Source organism: Rhinolophus ferrumequinum, chromosome 6 (assembly GCF_004115265.2).
Source record: "Rhinolophus ferrumequinum isolate MPI-CBG mRhiFer1 chromosome 6, mRhiFer1_v1.p, whole genome shotgun sequence".
In the NCBI taxonomy this organism is placed as follows: domain Eukaryota; kingdom Metazoa; phylum Chordata; class Mammalia; order Chiroptera; family Rhinolophidae; genus Rhinolophus; species Rhinolophus ferrumequinum.
In genome coordinates this window covers 98499790-98517424 of record NC_046289.1, presented here as the reverse complement: position 1 = coordinate 98517424, position 17635 = coordinate 98499790, and the positions used below count along the sequence as shown (strand labels likewise).

The following is a 17635-nucleotide window of genomic DNA, read 5'->3' as shown; positions in this document are numbered from 1 at the left end:
CGTCTCAGCTTCCCCATCTGCAAAATGGGTCCTTAACAGAGGCTCTAAACAAGCCTAGGGCCGGAGTCTTCAGAAGCAAAGAAATTAGGGGGCGTTTCCAGGAGTAGGTGGAGCATATAGAGCAACCAAAGGGCCTGGCTTTCTGCACTGCCAACTTCTCTTTACCAAGAAGGAAACTGAGGCTTGGGAGGGGACCACATGGCCGCAGAGACCCAGAGCAGTAAGGATGGTGGTGAGAAAGGAGACCCAGTTCGATGTCCAGGAGGGAATCCTTCCTGCCGAGTCCTGATGCCCGCCCTGTTTCCTCACACTTGGCAGAGAAAACACTTTCCACAAAGGCATTTATTTTTCCCCAAATACACCCCCAGTTAACAAAATTCTTCAGAGTTCCACATTTAAATTAGAAATTTAATTTCCCTTGCTGGTGCAGGGAGATGTCAGTAGGAGATCAGAACGTCAGAAGTGTACTTCACCGGAGGCTGGGCCTGGCCAGGGCCAGGACAGGGGGTACTGCCGGGCCCCAGAATAGCACCATGGTGGGGAGGAGGGGCTGTCCCTGCCCCCGGAGGTCCCAGGCTTCCCCTGTGCTGGGCTCTAGGCACCTGCTGGGCCTTGACTGCCTGCCCACCTGCTCATCCTGGAACCATCATCTTTTCCAGTTGTGGAGAAAAGGTCCATCCCTCTCTGCATTTCTGCCCTGTCCCACCCCATCCCCATCACTCTGGGGAAGGCCTAGGGAGAGGATGGAGGTGAGCTACCCAGGGAGCTGGGGCACAGAAGAGGGGTACAGTAGGGAACAAGGCAGGAGCCCCCTTCACGAACCGTTGTTTCCTCACAGGTTTCCAGCTGAAGGGCGAGCTTCTTGAGGGAGCAGCTTGTCTTTTCATAAAGGGTCCCCCACACCTAACAGTGCTGACACCCATGGGTGCTCAGTGAACATTACTTGAATGGCTAAACAAAAGGAAAGGCAGGAAAAGCACAGGGACAGAAGCTGACCCCCAGGGGCCTAGTGTGACCAGCACATAGTTCCCATGGGGAGGGTGGGCAGGGAGGGGCTCCAGGACACAGCCCAGAGGCCATAGGAGACCAGGACAGGGGACGTCTATACGTGTTCCAGCACGTGCACCTGCATGTCTCCACGTGCTTGGGGAGGGGGCCTGTCCTCACTTAGTGGGGAGACCAAGGCCAAAGTTGGGGCCAGAGTGGGAGGAGGCAGGGGGAGACGCCGACGGACTCAAGAAATGCTGGGGCTGCAAGGACCCCTCTGAGGGGATGGGATTTAGGTCGGGGAGGCTGAAAAGTGATGATTAGTGTATCGGGGCCACTGGAGAAACAAGGCCAAGGGTGACCTTGTATCATGTCTTTGGAGAAGTATGACAATTCTGTCCTCTGGAGAAAAGAGGCAGCCAGATGGTCCATGTGCCATATCCACTGGAGAAATAAGGTGGTAGGGTGGTCTGTGTATTGTGTCCATCAGAATAAGGCAGCAGGATGATTTACGTATCATGTCACTGGAGAAATAAGGCAGCAGGATGACTGGGAGTCGTGTCCATCAGAGAAATAAGGCTGCGGAATGGTCTATGTATGGTGTCCTTTGCAGAATGAGTAGACCGGCCAGGGTGGGAACCATCTAGTGGAGGCAGGGAAACCCCAGCCCGGGGCTCACACTGAGGCCCCAGTGCAGCTGTAGGTGGGACCCCAGGGCAGGGGCAGCAGCTCCCCGGTCCTTGTGGTCAGGCTATTTCTTGTCCATCATCTGTATTTCATAGTGGGAAGAAAAAGGGGGGAAGCATTAAATGCAGGCATTCTACTCTTGGGAGTATGCCAGAACCCCAGCCATATGGTCACGCGCTTCAGGGTCGGCAGTCTGTGAGAATGGCCACAGCAGCCCGACTAGCACGCCCCGGGGCTAAGTCCTAGAGACCCAGACAGACACCAGCACAGGAGCTGAGCGGTAGACAGACCACGAAGGTGTCTTGGGGGCCTCGCTGGCGTCACTCCATCCCCATGGGTCCACTCACCCTGCACACTTCCCTCCCACCGGCCCCTCTGCCTGGCACACTTTTCCCTTCCCATCTCCCCCTGCCTGTCCAGTGAGCCATCTTCCCCAGCCAGGCCCACTTCCCTCCGCTAGCAGGAAACCCTCTGCCACCTCCCCTTCCCACATTGATTTCCCCAAGAGCCGTGCTGTGCAGAGCCTCCTTCCCCTAACTCGCTGGCCCCACGTGGAGGGCTACCCTGTGGATCCATAGCCCGGCCTCACTACCCCTCCTGGCCTGGATGGAGAGTTGAGAACGAGGACCTGGGCATGTGTGAACCCGCCCCTCCCTCTCCCATTCTTCGGACTCTGTGGGTCCAGGCAAGTAGCTCTCCCTTCTGGGGACGGTGGGGGCCAGGCTGCCATGCTGAGAGCAGGATCAGGAAGCCACTGCTCTGCACACTTAGGCCACATTTTCCAGCAGACCCCTTCAGAAACCAAGCTGACATTTTCATCTCCATCTATTTAACCCACCTACGCTTAATTTGGTTCCGAACAACAGGGAGAGGGGGACCTCAGCTCCACCCCTCCAGACCCCAGCCTAGGCCTCCACTACCACCGCGGAACATTCTACAGCGTTTGAAAGGCCTTGCTTTACAGAGCATTTCTGCACCACCCTCACAAGCATCTTGAGAGGGAGGTGTGAGGGATTTCGCTGCGTTCCACAGGTGAGGAAACAACCCCAGAAGGTCAGGGGCAGAGACTAGAACCGAGAGCCCCCGTCCCACCCAGGGGGCTCTCTCTGCTGTACGGTGCTGCCTTTCTGAAGACCTCTTACCGCCTCTCATGACAGTCTGTCACCCAGCTTTTCATCACAGATTTTGTGCAGTTCCTGAGGGCCCCTTCCCCCCACCCCCCAGCCCTGGAAGTTCTCTGTCAACAGGGCCCATGGCCTTCCCTCCTCCTCAGAGGAAAGCTGAACCAGGGCTGAGCATCCAGGAATTCCTAACAGGGACACCAAGCAACCTGAAAACGATTTAGGGTTCCATAACCCTTGGCAACCAACTTTGATTTTCTAGGTGGAAGCCACTCAGATCTAGTGGCAAGTCTGCATCAAAGAATATATTGTTCAAAATACACGCAGATACATATTACATACACACACAAACATATATACCTAAAGGTGGCTGTTGGTTACTTTCAGTAAGGAAGAAGCTCAAACTAAGGTCAAACCAACCAATTCCTAATGTAACAGCTTGTTATAATAATGTGAATAATAATAATTAACACTTACTAACCACCCACTCTGTACCAGGTGGCTGCCAAGCTGAAAACCGCATTTCCTAGTCTCACTTGCGTTAGGAGTCATATGGTAAGTTCTGACCAATGGGGTGTAAGCCGGAGTGCCATGAGCTATTTCTAGTCAAGCCCTAGAAACAACTGTACCTCCCTTTCTTCTTTCCCCCCTGGTTGGGGTGGGCAGAGGGTATGGGAGCTGAAGAAGCCACGCTGGACTTGGGGATGGAAGCGTCGAGCTGAAGAGAGCAAAAATCAGGTAAATGGGAGGCGGTTCCAGGGCACCGGAGGCTTAAGATGCCCTGTGCTTAGACTGTGAGAGAAGTGAGCTCCTGTCCTGGCTAAGCCTCTGTCATATCTGTGTCCCCGTAGAGCGGCCGGGCCCTTAGTTACTCTGCCCTCTGCCATTTCACCACGTGGGGTCGAGGCTGCTCTTCTGGGAAGGGCGCCTCAGGTCCCCAGAGAAGGGTGATAACCTCCGCCCACAACCTTCCCTGCCCCCTACACACAGGTGCTCAAACTACACACAATCTCAAGCACCACGTGTCATTACCTTCTTTGTTTTCAGAGTGCTTCAGAGGCCGCAGAGCTGCAAAAAAGGAAGGAGCACACGGTGACGGGGGGAACCGGGGAACCATGGAAAGTGGTGAGGTGGGGGTGGGGCAGAGGGACAGGAGCTGAGGAAGAAGTGGGGGGCAGTAGGCCTGGGAGGAGGAGGAGGGGGAGGAAGCAGGAGGGAGTTGTCGGAGGGCAGGGACAACATCGCAGCACCAGGACCTGGCCTTAGGCTGCCGTCCCAAGCCCCAGCTGCATTCCGCGGCTTGTTGCTCCCCTCTGTGGGTCTCAGTTTTCTGCATCTATGGAATGGGAACAACTGCCTGCCCTCCAGTGAGCTAGAGATGTGGAGGTACACTGATCCTGCTCTACAAATCAGGGTGAAGTAAGGAGCTAGAGGAGGCTGCAGATCCACCCGGGATCTCGCAGAACTGATACTGACCAAATCTCTAAGCCACCCGCTTCTCCCCACTCCCTCCCTTCTGTCAACTACATCTGCCTCTGAGCATGAAAAATGAGGCCTGATCCCAGAGCTTTCTCCACAGCCGGACACCAGGGGCAGAGAATTAATTGGCATAATTTACAGCAGTCCCAGGTGTCAATCTCCTGCCCTTCCTTCTGCGGGGGTGGGGAGGAGACTGGTGTCAGTGGTTCCATCCCCAATGGCTCAGCAGGAAGCCGCCTCTCCCAGCCCAGGAACAGAAGGCAGTGAAATGGCCATGGGACACCAGCGCCTGGGCAGCCTCCTCACTCTGGGCTCCCAGTTTGTGTCCCCACAAACCCCCTTCAAAGGTTTGACCTTTGCAAACCCCCTTCCTACCCAGTCACTCCAGAGAGCTTCAAACCAACCCTCTGGCGCCATTGGGGCAAGGTCAGGATGACATTTTACAGATGCGAAAATGAAGCCCAGATAGGCAAAGCCCTTGGACCGGAGCTACTCCACCTCTCGCCAGGATGGGACGACCTTAAACCAGATGACTAGTAACAGACTCCAAGGTACTGAGCCCTTGCAAGGTGCCAGATATAGCACTAGGCCCTTCAGAAACCGTATTGCATCCAATTAAACCCACACACAGATGAAGGGAGGCAGTTATTAGGAGGAAACTGAGACACAGAGATGAGGAAACCGGGGCCCAGAGAAGCAAAGTGAGCCACTCAAGGCCACTCAGCTTAAATGACTGGGAGCTAGAACTTAAACTCAGGCCGCCCTGTGTCCTGGGCTCTCACTCCTCTCCCAGGAAGCCACCAGACCCCACAGTGCGGGTCCCTCAGGGTGGGGCTGGCTGGTAGATGGGTAGAGGTGGGCAGGAGAGGTGAAGGGGCACTTGGGAAGGAGTCGGGGGGACCCACCTGCAGGCCTCGCGCCGAGCAGAGACCAGACTCACTCGTGTGGGGTGGCGGTCCACAGGACACGCTTTATTCAAACCTCCAGCAAACGTGGTTCCGCCCGGGCCTGTCATTCTCCTCCCCGTCCCTGTGTCCTGCCCTCAGCAATAAGGGCAGCTCCAAGCTCAGACTTACCCGTCTTGGATCCTCCATCCCCATCCTGGTCCTCAGCTCCTGGAAGAGCAAACAAAAAGCTTTCTCAGTTCTGTTTTCACCACTGCACTCCCCCCCGGGGGTGGGGAAGGACCAGCTGCTCGCCTCTACCCGTCTGCCGACCCATCGCCTCACCCAACCACTCATTCACCAACCCAGTCAGCCACCAGCCTCCCACACGGACACACATGAACCTACCAGCCCACGCAGCCGCCTGCGACACAGGCAGTCACCTGTCTGTCACCTGACCAGTCCCCTCCCATTCACACGCTCACCATCCTTCCTGACGCCCGGTCATCTCCCATCTCTTACCATCTGCTTTCTTGTTACCCAAGGAAACCTCTTTATCATGTACCGCCCACCAGGTCAACTCACCCACGCGGCAATGTCCACGCCCTCACCCACCCACCAGACTCAACTTACTCACCTACCAAGGTCAAGCCACCCACCTACTGTCAGCTCACCGCCTGCCAGTCACGAAACTCAGCTCCTCCTGACCCCAGCCCAGCCCCCTGCAGACCCTGAGGCAGACGCTCCCTCTCACGGTGACACCAAACCCACGACGTGTTCACACTTGTGCTGTTAAATTTCCATGCTCTCAACCTGTACTCTCACTCACAGACACACTCATGGGACTTCCACTCTCACAGTTACACTCGTTTGCACAGAGACATTCATCCCCTCCTCACACTTCGGCCTTACATGCCTTACATATCCACCACTCACTTCCGGTCACACTCATACACACACCCATCCTGCCATATTTGCACACACACACAGGCTCACACTTGTTCACACTCACAAAGACATATTCAGCCTCAAGGCCACACACACAACCTAGCGCCATTTGCACACCCACACTCATTCTGTCACTGGGAAGTGACACTCATGTGATGTCACGGACACACCAATACCCCCAAAGACACAGCATACACATGCACACACACACACCCTCTTGCTCACCTGCATTCTCCTCCTCGCAGCTCTGTTTGATCTTTCTCCAGCACACGTAGGCCAGGGCCACCAGCAGTGCAACAAGACAGACAGAGAGACCCACGGTCACCCACAGGGCCTCCGCAGGGAATGTCATGGGCTGTCCTGGCAGGAGAAGTGGGGAGAATGGGAGAAATCATCCTGTCTGGCCCCCTTGGGCATGAGGGCAGCATCCTCTAGCTCCAAGGTGGAAATGGGGGGCTCCTGCCCTCGCTGGGCCCCAACACTATAAAGAGCGCTCAGTGAAGTTTGCATCCATACACCCTCCAAACCCTGAGCCAGCCGTGGCTGGAATGGACACGCCTCATCCTGGCAGGGCTGAGGAGGCTGCAGTTGGTGATGCTCAAGCATCTTCTATGGCTCCCTGCTGACCTGAGAATAATGCTTCGACCTTCTTAGGGTGATTCAAGGACCTTGATGATCTGCAGCCCCTAACCCTCCCCTGGCCTTCGTACGCAATTCTGCTACGGGAACCTGTGCTCCAGCAGAACTGGTATCCTGACCCCCACTCCTGGGACCCATGCTGTGTCTCTGCAGAGAAAACCGCCCCTTCCGGCCTCCACAGCACTGCTGTCAGCTCCCCACCTCAAAAGTGCTCCCCAGCTCCCCACCTGGCTTAGGATCCGCCTCCTCGGGAAGCCCTCCCTGACGACCCCTGCCCATCTGGTGACAGTCCCCACCCTATAGATCAGGAGTTGGCAAACGAAGGCCTGCCAGCCAAATCTGGCCTGTGGCCTGTGTTTGTACAGCCCATGACTTAATCATGGTTTTTACATTTGTAAAGAGTTACAAAAAAATGGAAAAGGAGGAAGAGAAGAAGTAAAAGCAGCAGCAGCAAGAGATGCTGTGTGGCCCACAAAGCCTGAAATACACGTAGTTGCTATCCAACCCTTTATAGAAAGTGTTCACGGACCCTGCGTATGGAAGAGGGTAGGCATGACGGTACCAAAGTAAGACTTGTCAGGGGGTGTTACCATGAAACACTGAGGGCCCTCCTACTAACAGTCTCGGCAGACGGAAGGAGTGGAGGTGCCCACAGCTGGGTGAGGGCCAGCAGCTGTTCTGAGCACACCACCCTCCAGCCCAGTCTCTGAACCTATGCTGCGTCCTGGGCCTTGGGGACAACAAATCTAACCAACATAGTGCTGCTTCCTGTGCTCTATGGAGACCATAAACGCCCAGGGCATCTGCAGCTGGCATCAGAAGGTACCGGAAATGCTGACAGCAGTGCCATGAACCCTTCAACAGGGAGGCCCTGGCACAGATGCAAGTATTTGCAGATGTGACCTTCAGCTGGCATGGCTGGCAAAGCTGCCGCTCTGGACACTGGAAGCAAAGGGACCCCACCCCGATCAGCAGCTGACATCAGGGGTCAGGAGAGCCAGCCAGTCCATACAGCACTCGGGAAAAGCCCTGGGGGAGCCCAGGGTGGGGCTCCTGCAGCGGCAGAGAGAGCAGAGCCACAGAAATATCCAAGAAGGGAGGGGCTTCTTTCTGTGTTCACTCCTAGGCTGGTGTCGGTGCTTGGAACACAAGTCAGACTCACCCTCATTGAACCAGCAAAGGACAGAGCAGGACTCGGACCTACTTCTTCAGGTTTCACATCCAGCACCTGCCCCATGAAGCCCCCTCCACAGTGCACTTCACTAACCGCCAGCAGGTGTGGGAGAGACTAGTCCCGGGACTGAAAGTCTGAATCCTAGAATGTTTACAAAGCACAAAGCTGCCCGAAGCGAAATACAGGCCAAGGGCTCCAAAGTAGGCCAGACCTGCTCTAACAAACACAGGAGGCTGGGTGGTGGGGAGGACAGAACACGAGGCTGAGAGGCTAAAAGTTAAATTCAGGTCCTGGTTCATCTGCTCACTACAGGGTGCTGGAGCCAAGGTCCACAGGCCCCCAGGCATGAGTATAAAGGGGCCACGAACCCTCAACATTTAAATGCAAACTACTGCATTTATCATTCATCCAGTTTTCAAAGAGGCGCCTGAAGCCCAGAAGAGCCACAGCCACTGTGCTGGTCTGTGGTCTCAGGAAAGTTCTCTCTTTTCTCGGGGCTTCAGTTTCCTCCTCTGTGAAATGAAAGCACTTAAAATGTTACTTACTTAAGTTTAAAATAAAGATTTTTCTCTTTGGTGGGGTAAATGTTCTCCTGTATTGAGAAGTCCTTTCTGCACAGCACAGCAAATATCCAACCCAGCCCAGTGTGCCAATTACCAGGAGGTCCACAGATCCCTCAAAGTCCCCTCACTCCCACGGGTCCCTGGAGAATTCTCGTGACCACTCCAGTCAATCTCACTCTGATAGTTCTTATTCTCTGCTGTTCTTTCAAGGGTCAAGGAGACCCCTCAGAACACCCAAGAGCCCAGGGTAGTGACTTCCCCACGAAGAGCACAGACCAAGGGGGTCTGTACCCAGGAGGAGGGAGAGTAGGGTCAATCTTGGGGCGTGGGGCAAGATGCACCCTTGCCAGACGGAAATGTCTAAAAGAATTAGCCTGAATGCCTAGGACACAAGGGGTGCCCACTAAGGTAGGCACTCAAGGGAGGGAAAGGGTGTGTGGGCTAGGACCCCAAAACCAGAGGTTGAGAGAATTGCTAAATGGGTGTCATTGAGCTAGTGTTTGACCACGTAGCAGCAGCCATTCCAACTGCTGCCGGGGTTGAGAGCTCAATTCTAGCAGAGCTGCCACTGATGGGGTGCCGGGGACTGACCACCTGTAGAGGCCCACTGTCTCGCAGGCCTCAGAGTCCTGGTGCCCGTGGATGGACGGCACCGGCCCATCCCCCAGAGGAGGCCCCATAGGAAAGCACTGCCTCCCCAGGTCCCTGGGGCCGTGCCTTGGGACTGCCCCAGAACTCCCGCCCACACCTCAGATTCCAGGCAGGTACTCGGTTCCCTCTATAAGAAGCACAAGTGCCACCTAAGGTGCTCCTAGGAGGGCAACTATTACATACACTTCTTATCAGCTCTTAAGGCAAGTTCTTTAAGGACTTCTTGGGGGCGAGTTTGAGACACCTCAAGTGTAGGAAAATGGTGCTTCACAAGTCTCCAGAGTACCCAAACTCACCTAAATTCCATCTCAGGTATAGAAAAGAGGGGGTGGCTCCCTCCATCCTTCCCAGCTGTTCTCCTGACCCCTACCTGTGATGGTGACAGAGCCATGAGCGTCCTGCTTCAGCACCGGGTTGCGCACCAGGCAGCTGTAGGTGCCATTAGCGCCCAGCACCACTCTCAGGACGCTGCGCACGTCGAACAAACCCTGATCGTTGGCCATCTGCGACGTGGTCACATTGCCAGTCAAGGGCGCACCCTGTCCATCCTGCCAGAACACCTCGGCCTCGGGGTAGCCCCGGTAGCTGGAACACGTGATGGTCACCGTGTCCCCAGGCCGCAGGTCTTTGTTGGGCTCCAGGGTCATGCTGGGCTTTGAGTAGGGGGCTGAAAGGGGCCAAAGCGTAGAGGTCAAGGTAAGGCAAGGGCAGGGGTACAGCAGAGAAACAGGGCGCCGGGGGCTGTGACTACAAGTCAGCCCTGGGCAAGCAAAGGGGCTTGGGAGTGTGAGGAGGGTGCCAAAGAGAGGGCGCCCCTCCTGGCGCTCACCTGCCACCTGCAGGCTGACCGCGGCGCTGCCGAAGTCCCGGATGCTCACGAAGCAGGTGAAGCTGCCCTCGTCGGCCACGCGCACGCGCTGCAGCCTCAGGGACGCGTTGCCCTGCGCTAGGAGGTCGGGGAAGAGCGAGGTGCGGTTGGCATAGGCGCTGCCCTGGTCCTGGCCCTCGGTGAAGCTGTGCACCACCTGCTTGGTGTCTGTCAGCTGCCAGATGAGGTTGAGCTGCGCAAGGCTGAAGCCGGGCTCGGGGGAGAAGGAGCAGCGCAGGGTGGCGTCAGTGCCCACCAGGGCCACCACAGGGTCTTCAGGGACCTGGACCTCCACTGTGCCTGAGGGCGGGGTTGGGGAGGGGCGGGGTGGTTAGAGGGGTGGCCATACTCTGGGCTACCACCCTACAGCCTCCTGGATCTCCGCCCCCCACCCCCAGGCCCATTCCATTTTCCCGTTTTCTCCCCACACCCAAAAGCGATCTGAGTCTCGACTCCCAGGGGTGGAGTCTTCCCAATCTTCTGACAAGAATCCCAGCAGGATATCCATGGCCTGATAAGGCCCACTTCAGGGGCCAGACTTGGGGAAGCCTCCAGTCCTAGCAAACCCCCTCTCCCGGCCAGGACCCATTTTCCTTTCGTTTCCATCTCTGCTGAGATCCGAATGCTTCTCCATCCTTCCAGGGGGTTCCGGAGCCAAGAAAGCCTGTGACCATTGCCCTCTCTCACCTCCTACCACCACGGTAAGGTTCCCCCCACCCACCCCGTTTATCTTTCCCGTTATTACTAGGCATCCCACAGTTCTGGGAGGCTGAAGATGGGGTGCTAGATTCAGATCCAGCGGCCCCTGCTGGTAGAGCCCAACCCCCACCCTGGGGGGGGGATTAAAGCAAAAAAACAAAACAAAAAACCTGCGGGGCTCCTGTGGGGCACGATGGTGACAGAGCCATGAGCGTCCTGCTTCAGCACCGGGTTGCGCACCAGGCAGCTGTAGGTGCCATTAGCGCCCAGCACCACTCTCAGGACGCTGCGCACGTCGAACAAACCCTGATCGTTGGCCATCTGCGACGAGGTCACATTGCCAGTCAAGGGCGCACCCTGTCCATCCTGCCAGAACACCTCGGCCTCGGGGTAGCCCCGGTAGCTGGAACACGTGATGGTCACCGTGTCCCCAGGCCGCAGGTCTTTGTTGGGTTCCAGGGTCATGCTGGGCTTTGAGTAGGGGGCTGAAAGGGGCCAAAGCGTAGAGGTCAAGGTAAGGCAAGGGCAGGGGTACAGCAGAGAAACAGGGCGCCGGGGGCTGTGACTACAAGTCAGCCCTGGGCAAGCAAAGGGGCTTGGGAGTGTGAGGAGGGTGCCAAAGAGAGGGCGCCCCTCCTGGCGCTCACCTGCCACCTGCAGGCTGACCGCGGCGCTGCCGAAGTCCCGGATGCTCACGAAGCAGGTGAAGCTGCCCTCGTCGGCCACGCGCACGCGCTGCAGCCTCAGGGACGCGTTGCCCTGCGCTAGGAGGTCGGGGAAGAGCGAGGTGCGGCTGGCATAGGCGCTGCCCTGGTCCCGGCCCTCGGCGAAGCTGTGCACCACCTGCTTGGTGTCTGTCCGCTGCCAGATGAGGTTGAGCTGCGCAAGGCTGAAGCCGGGCTCGGGGGAGAAGGAGCAGCGCAGGGTGGCGTCAGTGCCCACCAGGGCCACCACAGGGTCTTCGGGGACCAGGACCTCCAAGGCGGTGCCTGAGGGTGGAGTCGGTGGGAGGGGCGGTGAGGAGGGGCGGGGACACTTCCGGCCTCCCTAGTCCCCTTCTCTTTTTGGGTTATCTCCAAGCCCCATTCAAGTGTCCTTTAAGGCCTGAGACCTAAATTCATTTTTTTGCCTGCTGTCCTCATTCAATCAACACCAATACAGTAAGCATCTACTATTTGCCAATTCTGAGAGTCAGGAATGCAACAGAGAACAAGACCAAAGGCACAGCCCTACAAAGCTGACATTTTAATGGGAGAGAGAGACATACCAAAAAACAAATTCCCATTAGCATTTGATTAGGGGTAGGAAGGAAGAAAATGAACCAATGGATTAGAAAGTAAGGTGGTGACTTTTAAAAAACCTGGCAGGTACTTTACACCTCTCTATGCTGGCTGCATTTTCCCATAAGCATATACAGAGGGTGCCAAAAAAAGTGTATACACGTTTTAAGAAAGGAAAACTGTATTAAAATTGTAATACTCAACATATACTGATAACAAAAGACGAATACAAATCACTTTTGACTTCTGCAATTACAAGATGTGCTCAAAGTGGTTCCTATCAGCGTCCAGACACTTCTGATTACGGCGAACTACTGCTTGAGCAACGTTGACCAAAGTGTCCACTTATATACATTTTTTGGCACCCCAGTATTCTTTATAAATTGGAAAGGAGAGTCTAAAAAAGTATACACCAAAATGTTAATAGTGGTTTTCTCTAGATGAGAAAGGATCACAAGTGCTTTTTCTTTTCTTAAATAAACATGATTAGTTTTTTATACAAGGAAGGATACTCATACCTTTAGGTATGATAGTAAAGCACTTTCTTGGAGCTATTAAGCTAAGATTTAAAGGGAATAATAAAAAGCCTGACATACAAAGAGCCAGTGTAAAAGTTCCAGGTAGAAGGAACAGCAGGTGAGAAGGCCCTGAGGCAAGACCCAGCTCGCTATGGGGCAGTATCATGAAGCTGTCAGTATGGCTGAAGCACCTGGCTGGGAGAGCTTTGTGAGACTGGTAAGGAATGTCAGGTTTTCTACAGCAATGGGAAGTCATTGGTGGGGGAGGTTAATCAGGCATCGTCTGTGTAATAATGCTTAAAACTCACTCTGCCTCCTCTGGAGGCTAGAGTAGGAGGCTATTTCAATGGTCCCTAAAAGAAGTAAGGATGGCTTAGTTTTAGAGGGTGGCAGTGGTGATGGAGAGAATGGGACAGATTCAAGGTTTATTTAGGAGGGAGAGTGGACAGGGCTTGTTGATGGATTCGAGGTAAGGGGAACACAGGAGCATGGATCCCAGCAGACTCCATTCCCAGGGACAGGGCCTGGGCATAGCCAAAGACAGCCCCCCCCCCCACCGCGCCCCCAGCTCCATGGCAGGTTCCTCTGCCCCACCCTGCCCTCCATCCGGTACATTTACCCTGCAGCCTCCTCACCCTGTCAACCCTGGCTCCATTCCAACTTTTCTTCCAAAACCCTGGAAAGTTAGGCAGGGGTCCCCAATAGCCTTTCTTTTGGAGAGGCATGCCCCTATCCTGGCATTGCCATTCTTGGGTAATGGTTAGATCAAGGGTGTGGTTAGGGCGCCAGCAAAGCGGGCACACTCAAAAGTGTGAAGATCAAACAGTCTTGACACCAAACTTACTGAATATAGCACCTAGAAAGGTTTCCTGCATTTAGAAAAATAACATTTTATGGTAGTATTTTTATTGTAAATTACACACAGAGAGGGGGTATCATAATCTTTGCAGTGCACAGAGATTTCTAAAGGTCTTAAGCCGGCCCTGAAACCCAAGCCTTCCAACTGGAGAGCAGCTGGACCAGGGTGTCCCTTTTAGGGGATATTTGGAGGAGGAAACCTGAGGAATCACCCAGACAAAGCCCTTTCTCTAGAGAAACAAGAACAGCGGTGGCTAGAGATATGCTTCCTCTTTGTGACCACGAGATGGCGCCAGACACTCAGCTTTGTCTGCCCCCATGGAGGAAGAAGGTGGTCCCTGCTCCTAACAGAGGCGCTGATTAAGGTTTGAAATATGAGATGAGGATATTGTTAGGTAAGTAGCTGCCATTGTTGAATGCCAACTCTGTGCCAAACACTGTGTGGGGAGATTTATATCATTTATTCCATATGGTGATTGGCACCAATCCTGGCATTAGGGATAGACCTTCTCCTTTAAGCAAGGTAAGCCAAAGGCAAATAAATATAAATGTCAGGAGATAAACGCTGGGAAGAAGCATGAAGACCGGCCAGGGATGGGGAGAGATGTGTTGTTTTATACCAGGTAGCCAGGAAAGCCTTGCTGAAGAGGTGGCATTTGACATATTAGTGCTCACACTACCATTTGGTGGAAGAGGAGATGGAGGCGAAGAAATGTGAAGTAAATTGCCTGCTGGATCCTGGAGGTGGAAATGAGTATGGACAGGGGACAAGGGAGATTGGGAGGAGGTTTGCCCAAACCCTGCCTCCCTTCTGAACCAGGGTCCCTGCTGCAGAGCCCCGATGGGGGTGTGTGCCCCGCCCCCACCGCCAGCCCCCACACTGCACTGCTCACCTGTGAGGCAGAAGCACAGCACTCCCACGGCGGTGGCCACACGCACACCCGTGCCAGGGCTGCCCATCTTCCTCTGAGGCAGCTGACAGCTGGGTTCTCGGCAGCGTGCCTGTGAGGAGAGGAAGTGAGGCCTTTGTCTGAAAAGGTCCCCCCGCAGGCACTTCTCACTTCATCTCCCGGGACCAGCTAGGGCCAAGGCTGAAACTGCCAGCTAGGAGGTCCTCCTCCCACATCCCACAAGGCTCCCTGCTGAGGGAGCTCTGAGAGATGCTGGCAGGAGGGAACTGAGTCGCTAGGGAGGCTAGACCAGGGGAGGTGGCTGGGACCCACCTTTTCAGAACTAAGACACACATGTAAGGAAGAGGCAAGGGGACAAGCAAAGGCGAGGTCAGCCTGCCGGTGCAAGGATGTGCACAGGTCAGTTTGGGGAGAGGGGAGCTGAGGCTGGAGCCGGACTTAGAGGCAGGTAGGCGCCACCAAAGATTCTGGAATAGGGGAGAGGGTATGGCTTGGGCTGCACGTCACAAAAATTACCCAGAAGGCACCCACAGGATAAGTGAATGAGGAGCTGGACAGGAGATGAAGCAGGTCTGGGTGAAAGTGACAGCACTGGAGGATGTGCGGACAGAGAAAGGGAGCAGTCAGGGGGCCACGGTTTTGAGCCCAGTGACTCACGGAGACAGAGAACATGGAAGGGGTCAGTGCAGAGCGTGTGAAATTAGCAGGGTTTGCAGAAACGCCCAAGGGCAAGTTCTAGGAGGCAGCTGGGTGTCTGAGTGCGGGCCCGAGAGAGAGGATGTTTGCTACTTTAATACGTGTAGGTTGAGTGACCAAGATGGATTGGAAATGGAAGAGGCCAGGACTGGAGCTGACCCCCCAGGCTGGAGTCAGAACTGAGTGAGAGGTAAGAATGTGCCCACAAGTCAGACCTCAGCTGGGGCGCAGACCTCCCTGGGTCCAGCCCTGCCCCCAGCCCTGGCTGCGCCCAAGGTGTCCGACTTGAGCAGGCCACTCCTACCTTTCCGTGTCCCACAGCTGCTGCCTGATTGTCCCTGTCACTTCCCCATCAAGCCACATAGCTGGTGCTGGTCTATGTTACAAACTCAGAGACCGAAAGTAACCACGCAGGATGGTCTGAACATAGAAATTCCTAACTAAAAGGGGCTGGTAGTCACATCCTTGGCCTGTGGCTTCCTTGACAAAGGTCAATCTTTACCGTAAGTGAGCCTGTTTATTATCTTGTTAAATCTAAGATGACAGACTTTTGAAATGTCCGACTCCTTTTCCAGACCGCTCAGGGCACAACCGTACCTGAGCATGAGACCACAGAACCCCTCGTTGATATCTTGTTCCCCAAACACCATCTCTCTGTGCTGTATATATTAATTATTAACTATCCTGTACCCACCAATGTAAAAGAGGTATGTGTGTCCATTTTACTTTTTATCCAATCCCAGAGACTTTCCTGCTTTTCTTTCTCCCGCCCCCTTCCTCCACCACCCATGGATTTCATGTAACCCTCCTCCTTTGATTATAATGTATAAAATAAGCTGCAAAACTGCCATTTCCTGCAAGATTTTCTTAATCAGTTGAGATTTTGCTTCCTGGCAATTGTCATCAGTTTGGCTCAAATAAACTCAAAAATTCTCTACAGGTTTGAACGTTTCTTACGTCCCACAGTGATCCACAAGCCTATAAACAAGTCCACATTCCTATTGTATAACCACCTGGGGAGACCGGCTTCACTCCTGGATCCCATCTTGCAGGAGAAAAAATCGTAAAGCCCAGATCAGCGAAGTGACATCATAATGGGATGTAATTTGCCAGTCAGCACAGCTGAGAGGGGTTTGGATTCCCAACCACAACTGTCTGCCCTTTCACGGAGTGAAACTCAACAGCCTCATGGATTCCAGCCACAGGCCCCGGACCTCAACCCTTCCAATCCCAGCCAGGCACCTCCCCCACCCCCCACATCCCCAGCAGCTGGCTGGAGGGAGTCCCTCAGCCAAACCGGGTGCATCCTGCCAGCCCCGCTCTGCTCCCAGCTATCCATAGTGGGGAAGCCCGGAGCAGCCACTTCCTTCCCAGACGCTTCCAGTCCAAAGCCTGGCGCATGCTGAGTCAGCAGCCTCCCAGCTCCATTCATAACGGAGCCCCTGGCCGGCACCACATCCTGCCTATAGAGCCACCAGGCCCACAGGAAAAGCTAGGCCTGCCGTGCCTGCCTGCCTGCCTCCCAAGGAAACACCCAGGACTAAGGATTAAGAAGCTCCCAGATTCTAAGTCTCCCTTCCTCATTTTCACCCCCAGACAAACCAAGTCCCATCTGCTTCCTGGGACCCATCCCTCCTCTCCCCCTTCCCCTCCCCCTCCCCCTGGCACTCATGCCTGCATCTCCCACCCTGACCTGTGCGGCCAGCTCCCTCTCACCCTCCTACCACCCTCCTCACTGGCTGGCCCTGCTATCTGCACTCTGTCCCCACCACCAACCCCATTTTCTACAGTACTTCCTCTTAGGATCCAAGACAAGAACCCTGCCCTCTGCTCAAGAACCTCCCATGGCTCCCCATTTACTACCCAAGTTAACCCACAGTCCCCTGCCCAGCACTCAAGACCTTTCTTATGACTGTCTCCTCCACACATCAAGCTAATTCCTGCCACTGGGGTTTTATTCCCCAGGGTCTCTTGGGAATATCTGCCAAGCTCTGTGAATGTGGGAAATCAGGGAGCACCTCCGTCCTGATCAGACCTATTAGGGCTTCCCACGAGGGCCGAGCTGTCCTCTCCAATGGGAGGATGAGGCGGGTGTTGGGATGACTCCCTCTGACTCCTTTCCGAAACCCTGGATCCAGGAAATTTCCCACCTCCATGGCTTACCCTGGAGAGGAGCCTGACAGCTTAGGATCAAGGAGACCTGAGAATTCCACAGCACCCAGAGGCTCCACCACGGCAGCTGGGCCTCCAAGAGCAGAGGGCAGAAGGAAGAAGTACATCTGGGAAAGGAGGTGCAGCTCAGGGGATGGGAGCATGGCCCAGGAATAGAAAGCCAATCACTGCGAGGGGATGTGGGGAGCGTGGGGACGCCCCATAGAGATGCACAGACCTCATGCTGCATTCACACCACCCACCAGCCTTCTCTACAAGGGGAATTCTCACCCTCAGGCAGGACCTGCCCAGCAGTCAGCACATGTGAGTCACCAGGCAGCCAACCCTCTCTCCTCCTCCCCTTTCCCAGTCCCAGCTAATGTAGGAACTCCGAGGAGCCCTGCCAGGAGAAACAAGGGTGCCTTGGCTTTCCCAGAGAATCAGGAGTGAAGGGCCCAGGCCACCTTCGGACTGAGGGTACAGCAGGCACATCCTACCCCAGCACAGGTGGGGCCACAGGG

The 17635-nt window shown here is 55.0% G+C and overlaps 1 protein-coding gene across 1 annotated transcript; it reads right to left on the bottom strand.

Moving 5' to 3' along the window:
• Positions 1–387: 387 nt before the first annotated feature.
• CD276 (CD276 molecule) lies at positions 388–17119 on the bottom strand. The gene is made up of 10 exons (XM_033107658.1): positions 17114–17119; positions 14250–14358; positions 11348–11689; positions 10871–11185; positions 9963–10301; positions 9504–9800; positions 6332–6466; positions 5351–5389; positions 3828–3863; positions 388–1756 (listed from the first exon to the last, which is right to left on the bottom strand). Exons 1-10 carry the CDS (start codon positions 17117–17119, stop codon positions 1734–1736), a joined length of 1641 nt encoding a protein of 546 aa, XP_032963549.1. The 3' UTR covers positions 388–1733.
• Positions 17120–17635: the final 516 nt, after the last annotated feature.

Excerpts from the sequence above, each read along its gene's own strand:
- CD276 (XM_033107658.1), bottom strand. Across the intron at positions 9,801-9,962 it reads GGTCAGCCTGCAGGTGGCAG|CCCCCTACTCAAAGCCCAGC; the intron begins GTGAGCGCCAGG and ends GGCCCCTTTCAG. Across the intron at positions 3,864-5,350 it reads GGATGGAGGATCCAAGACGG|CTCTGCGGCCTCTGAAGCAC; the intron begins GTAAGTCTGAGC and ends CCTTTTTTGCAG.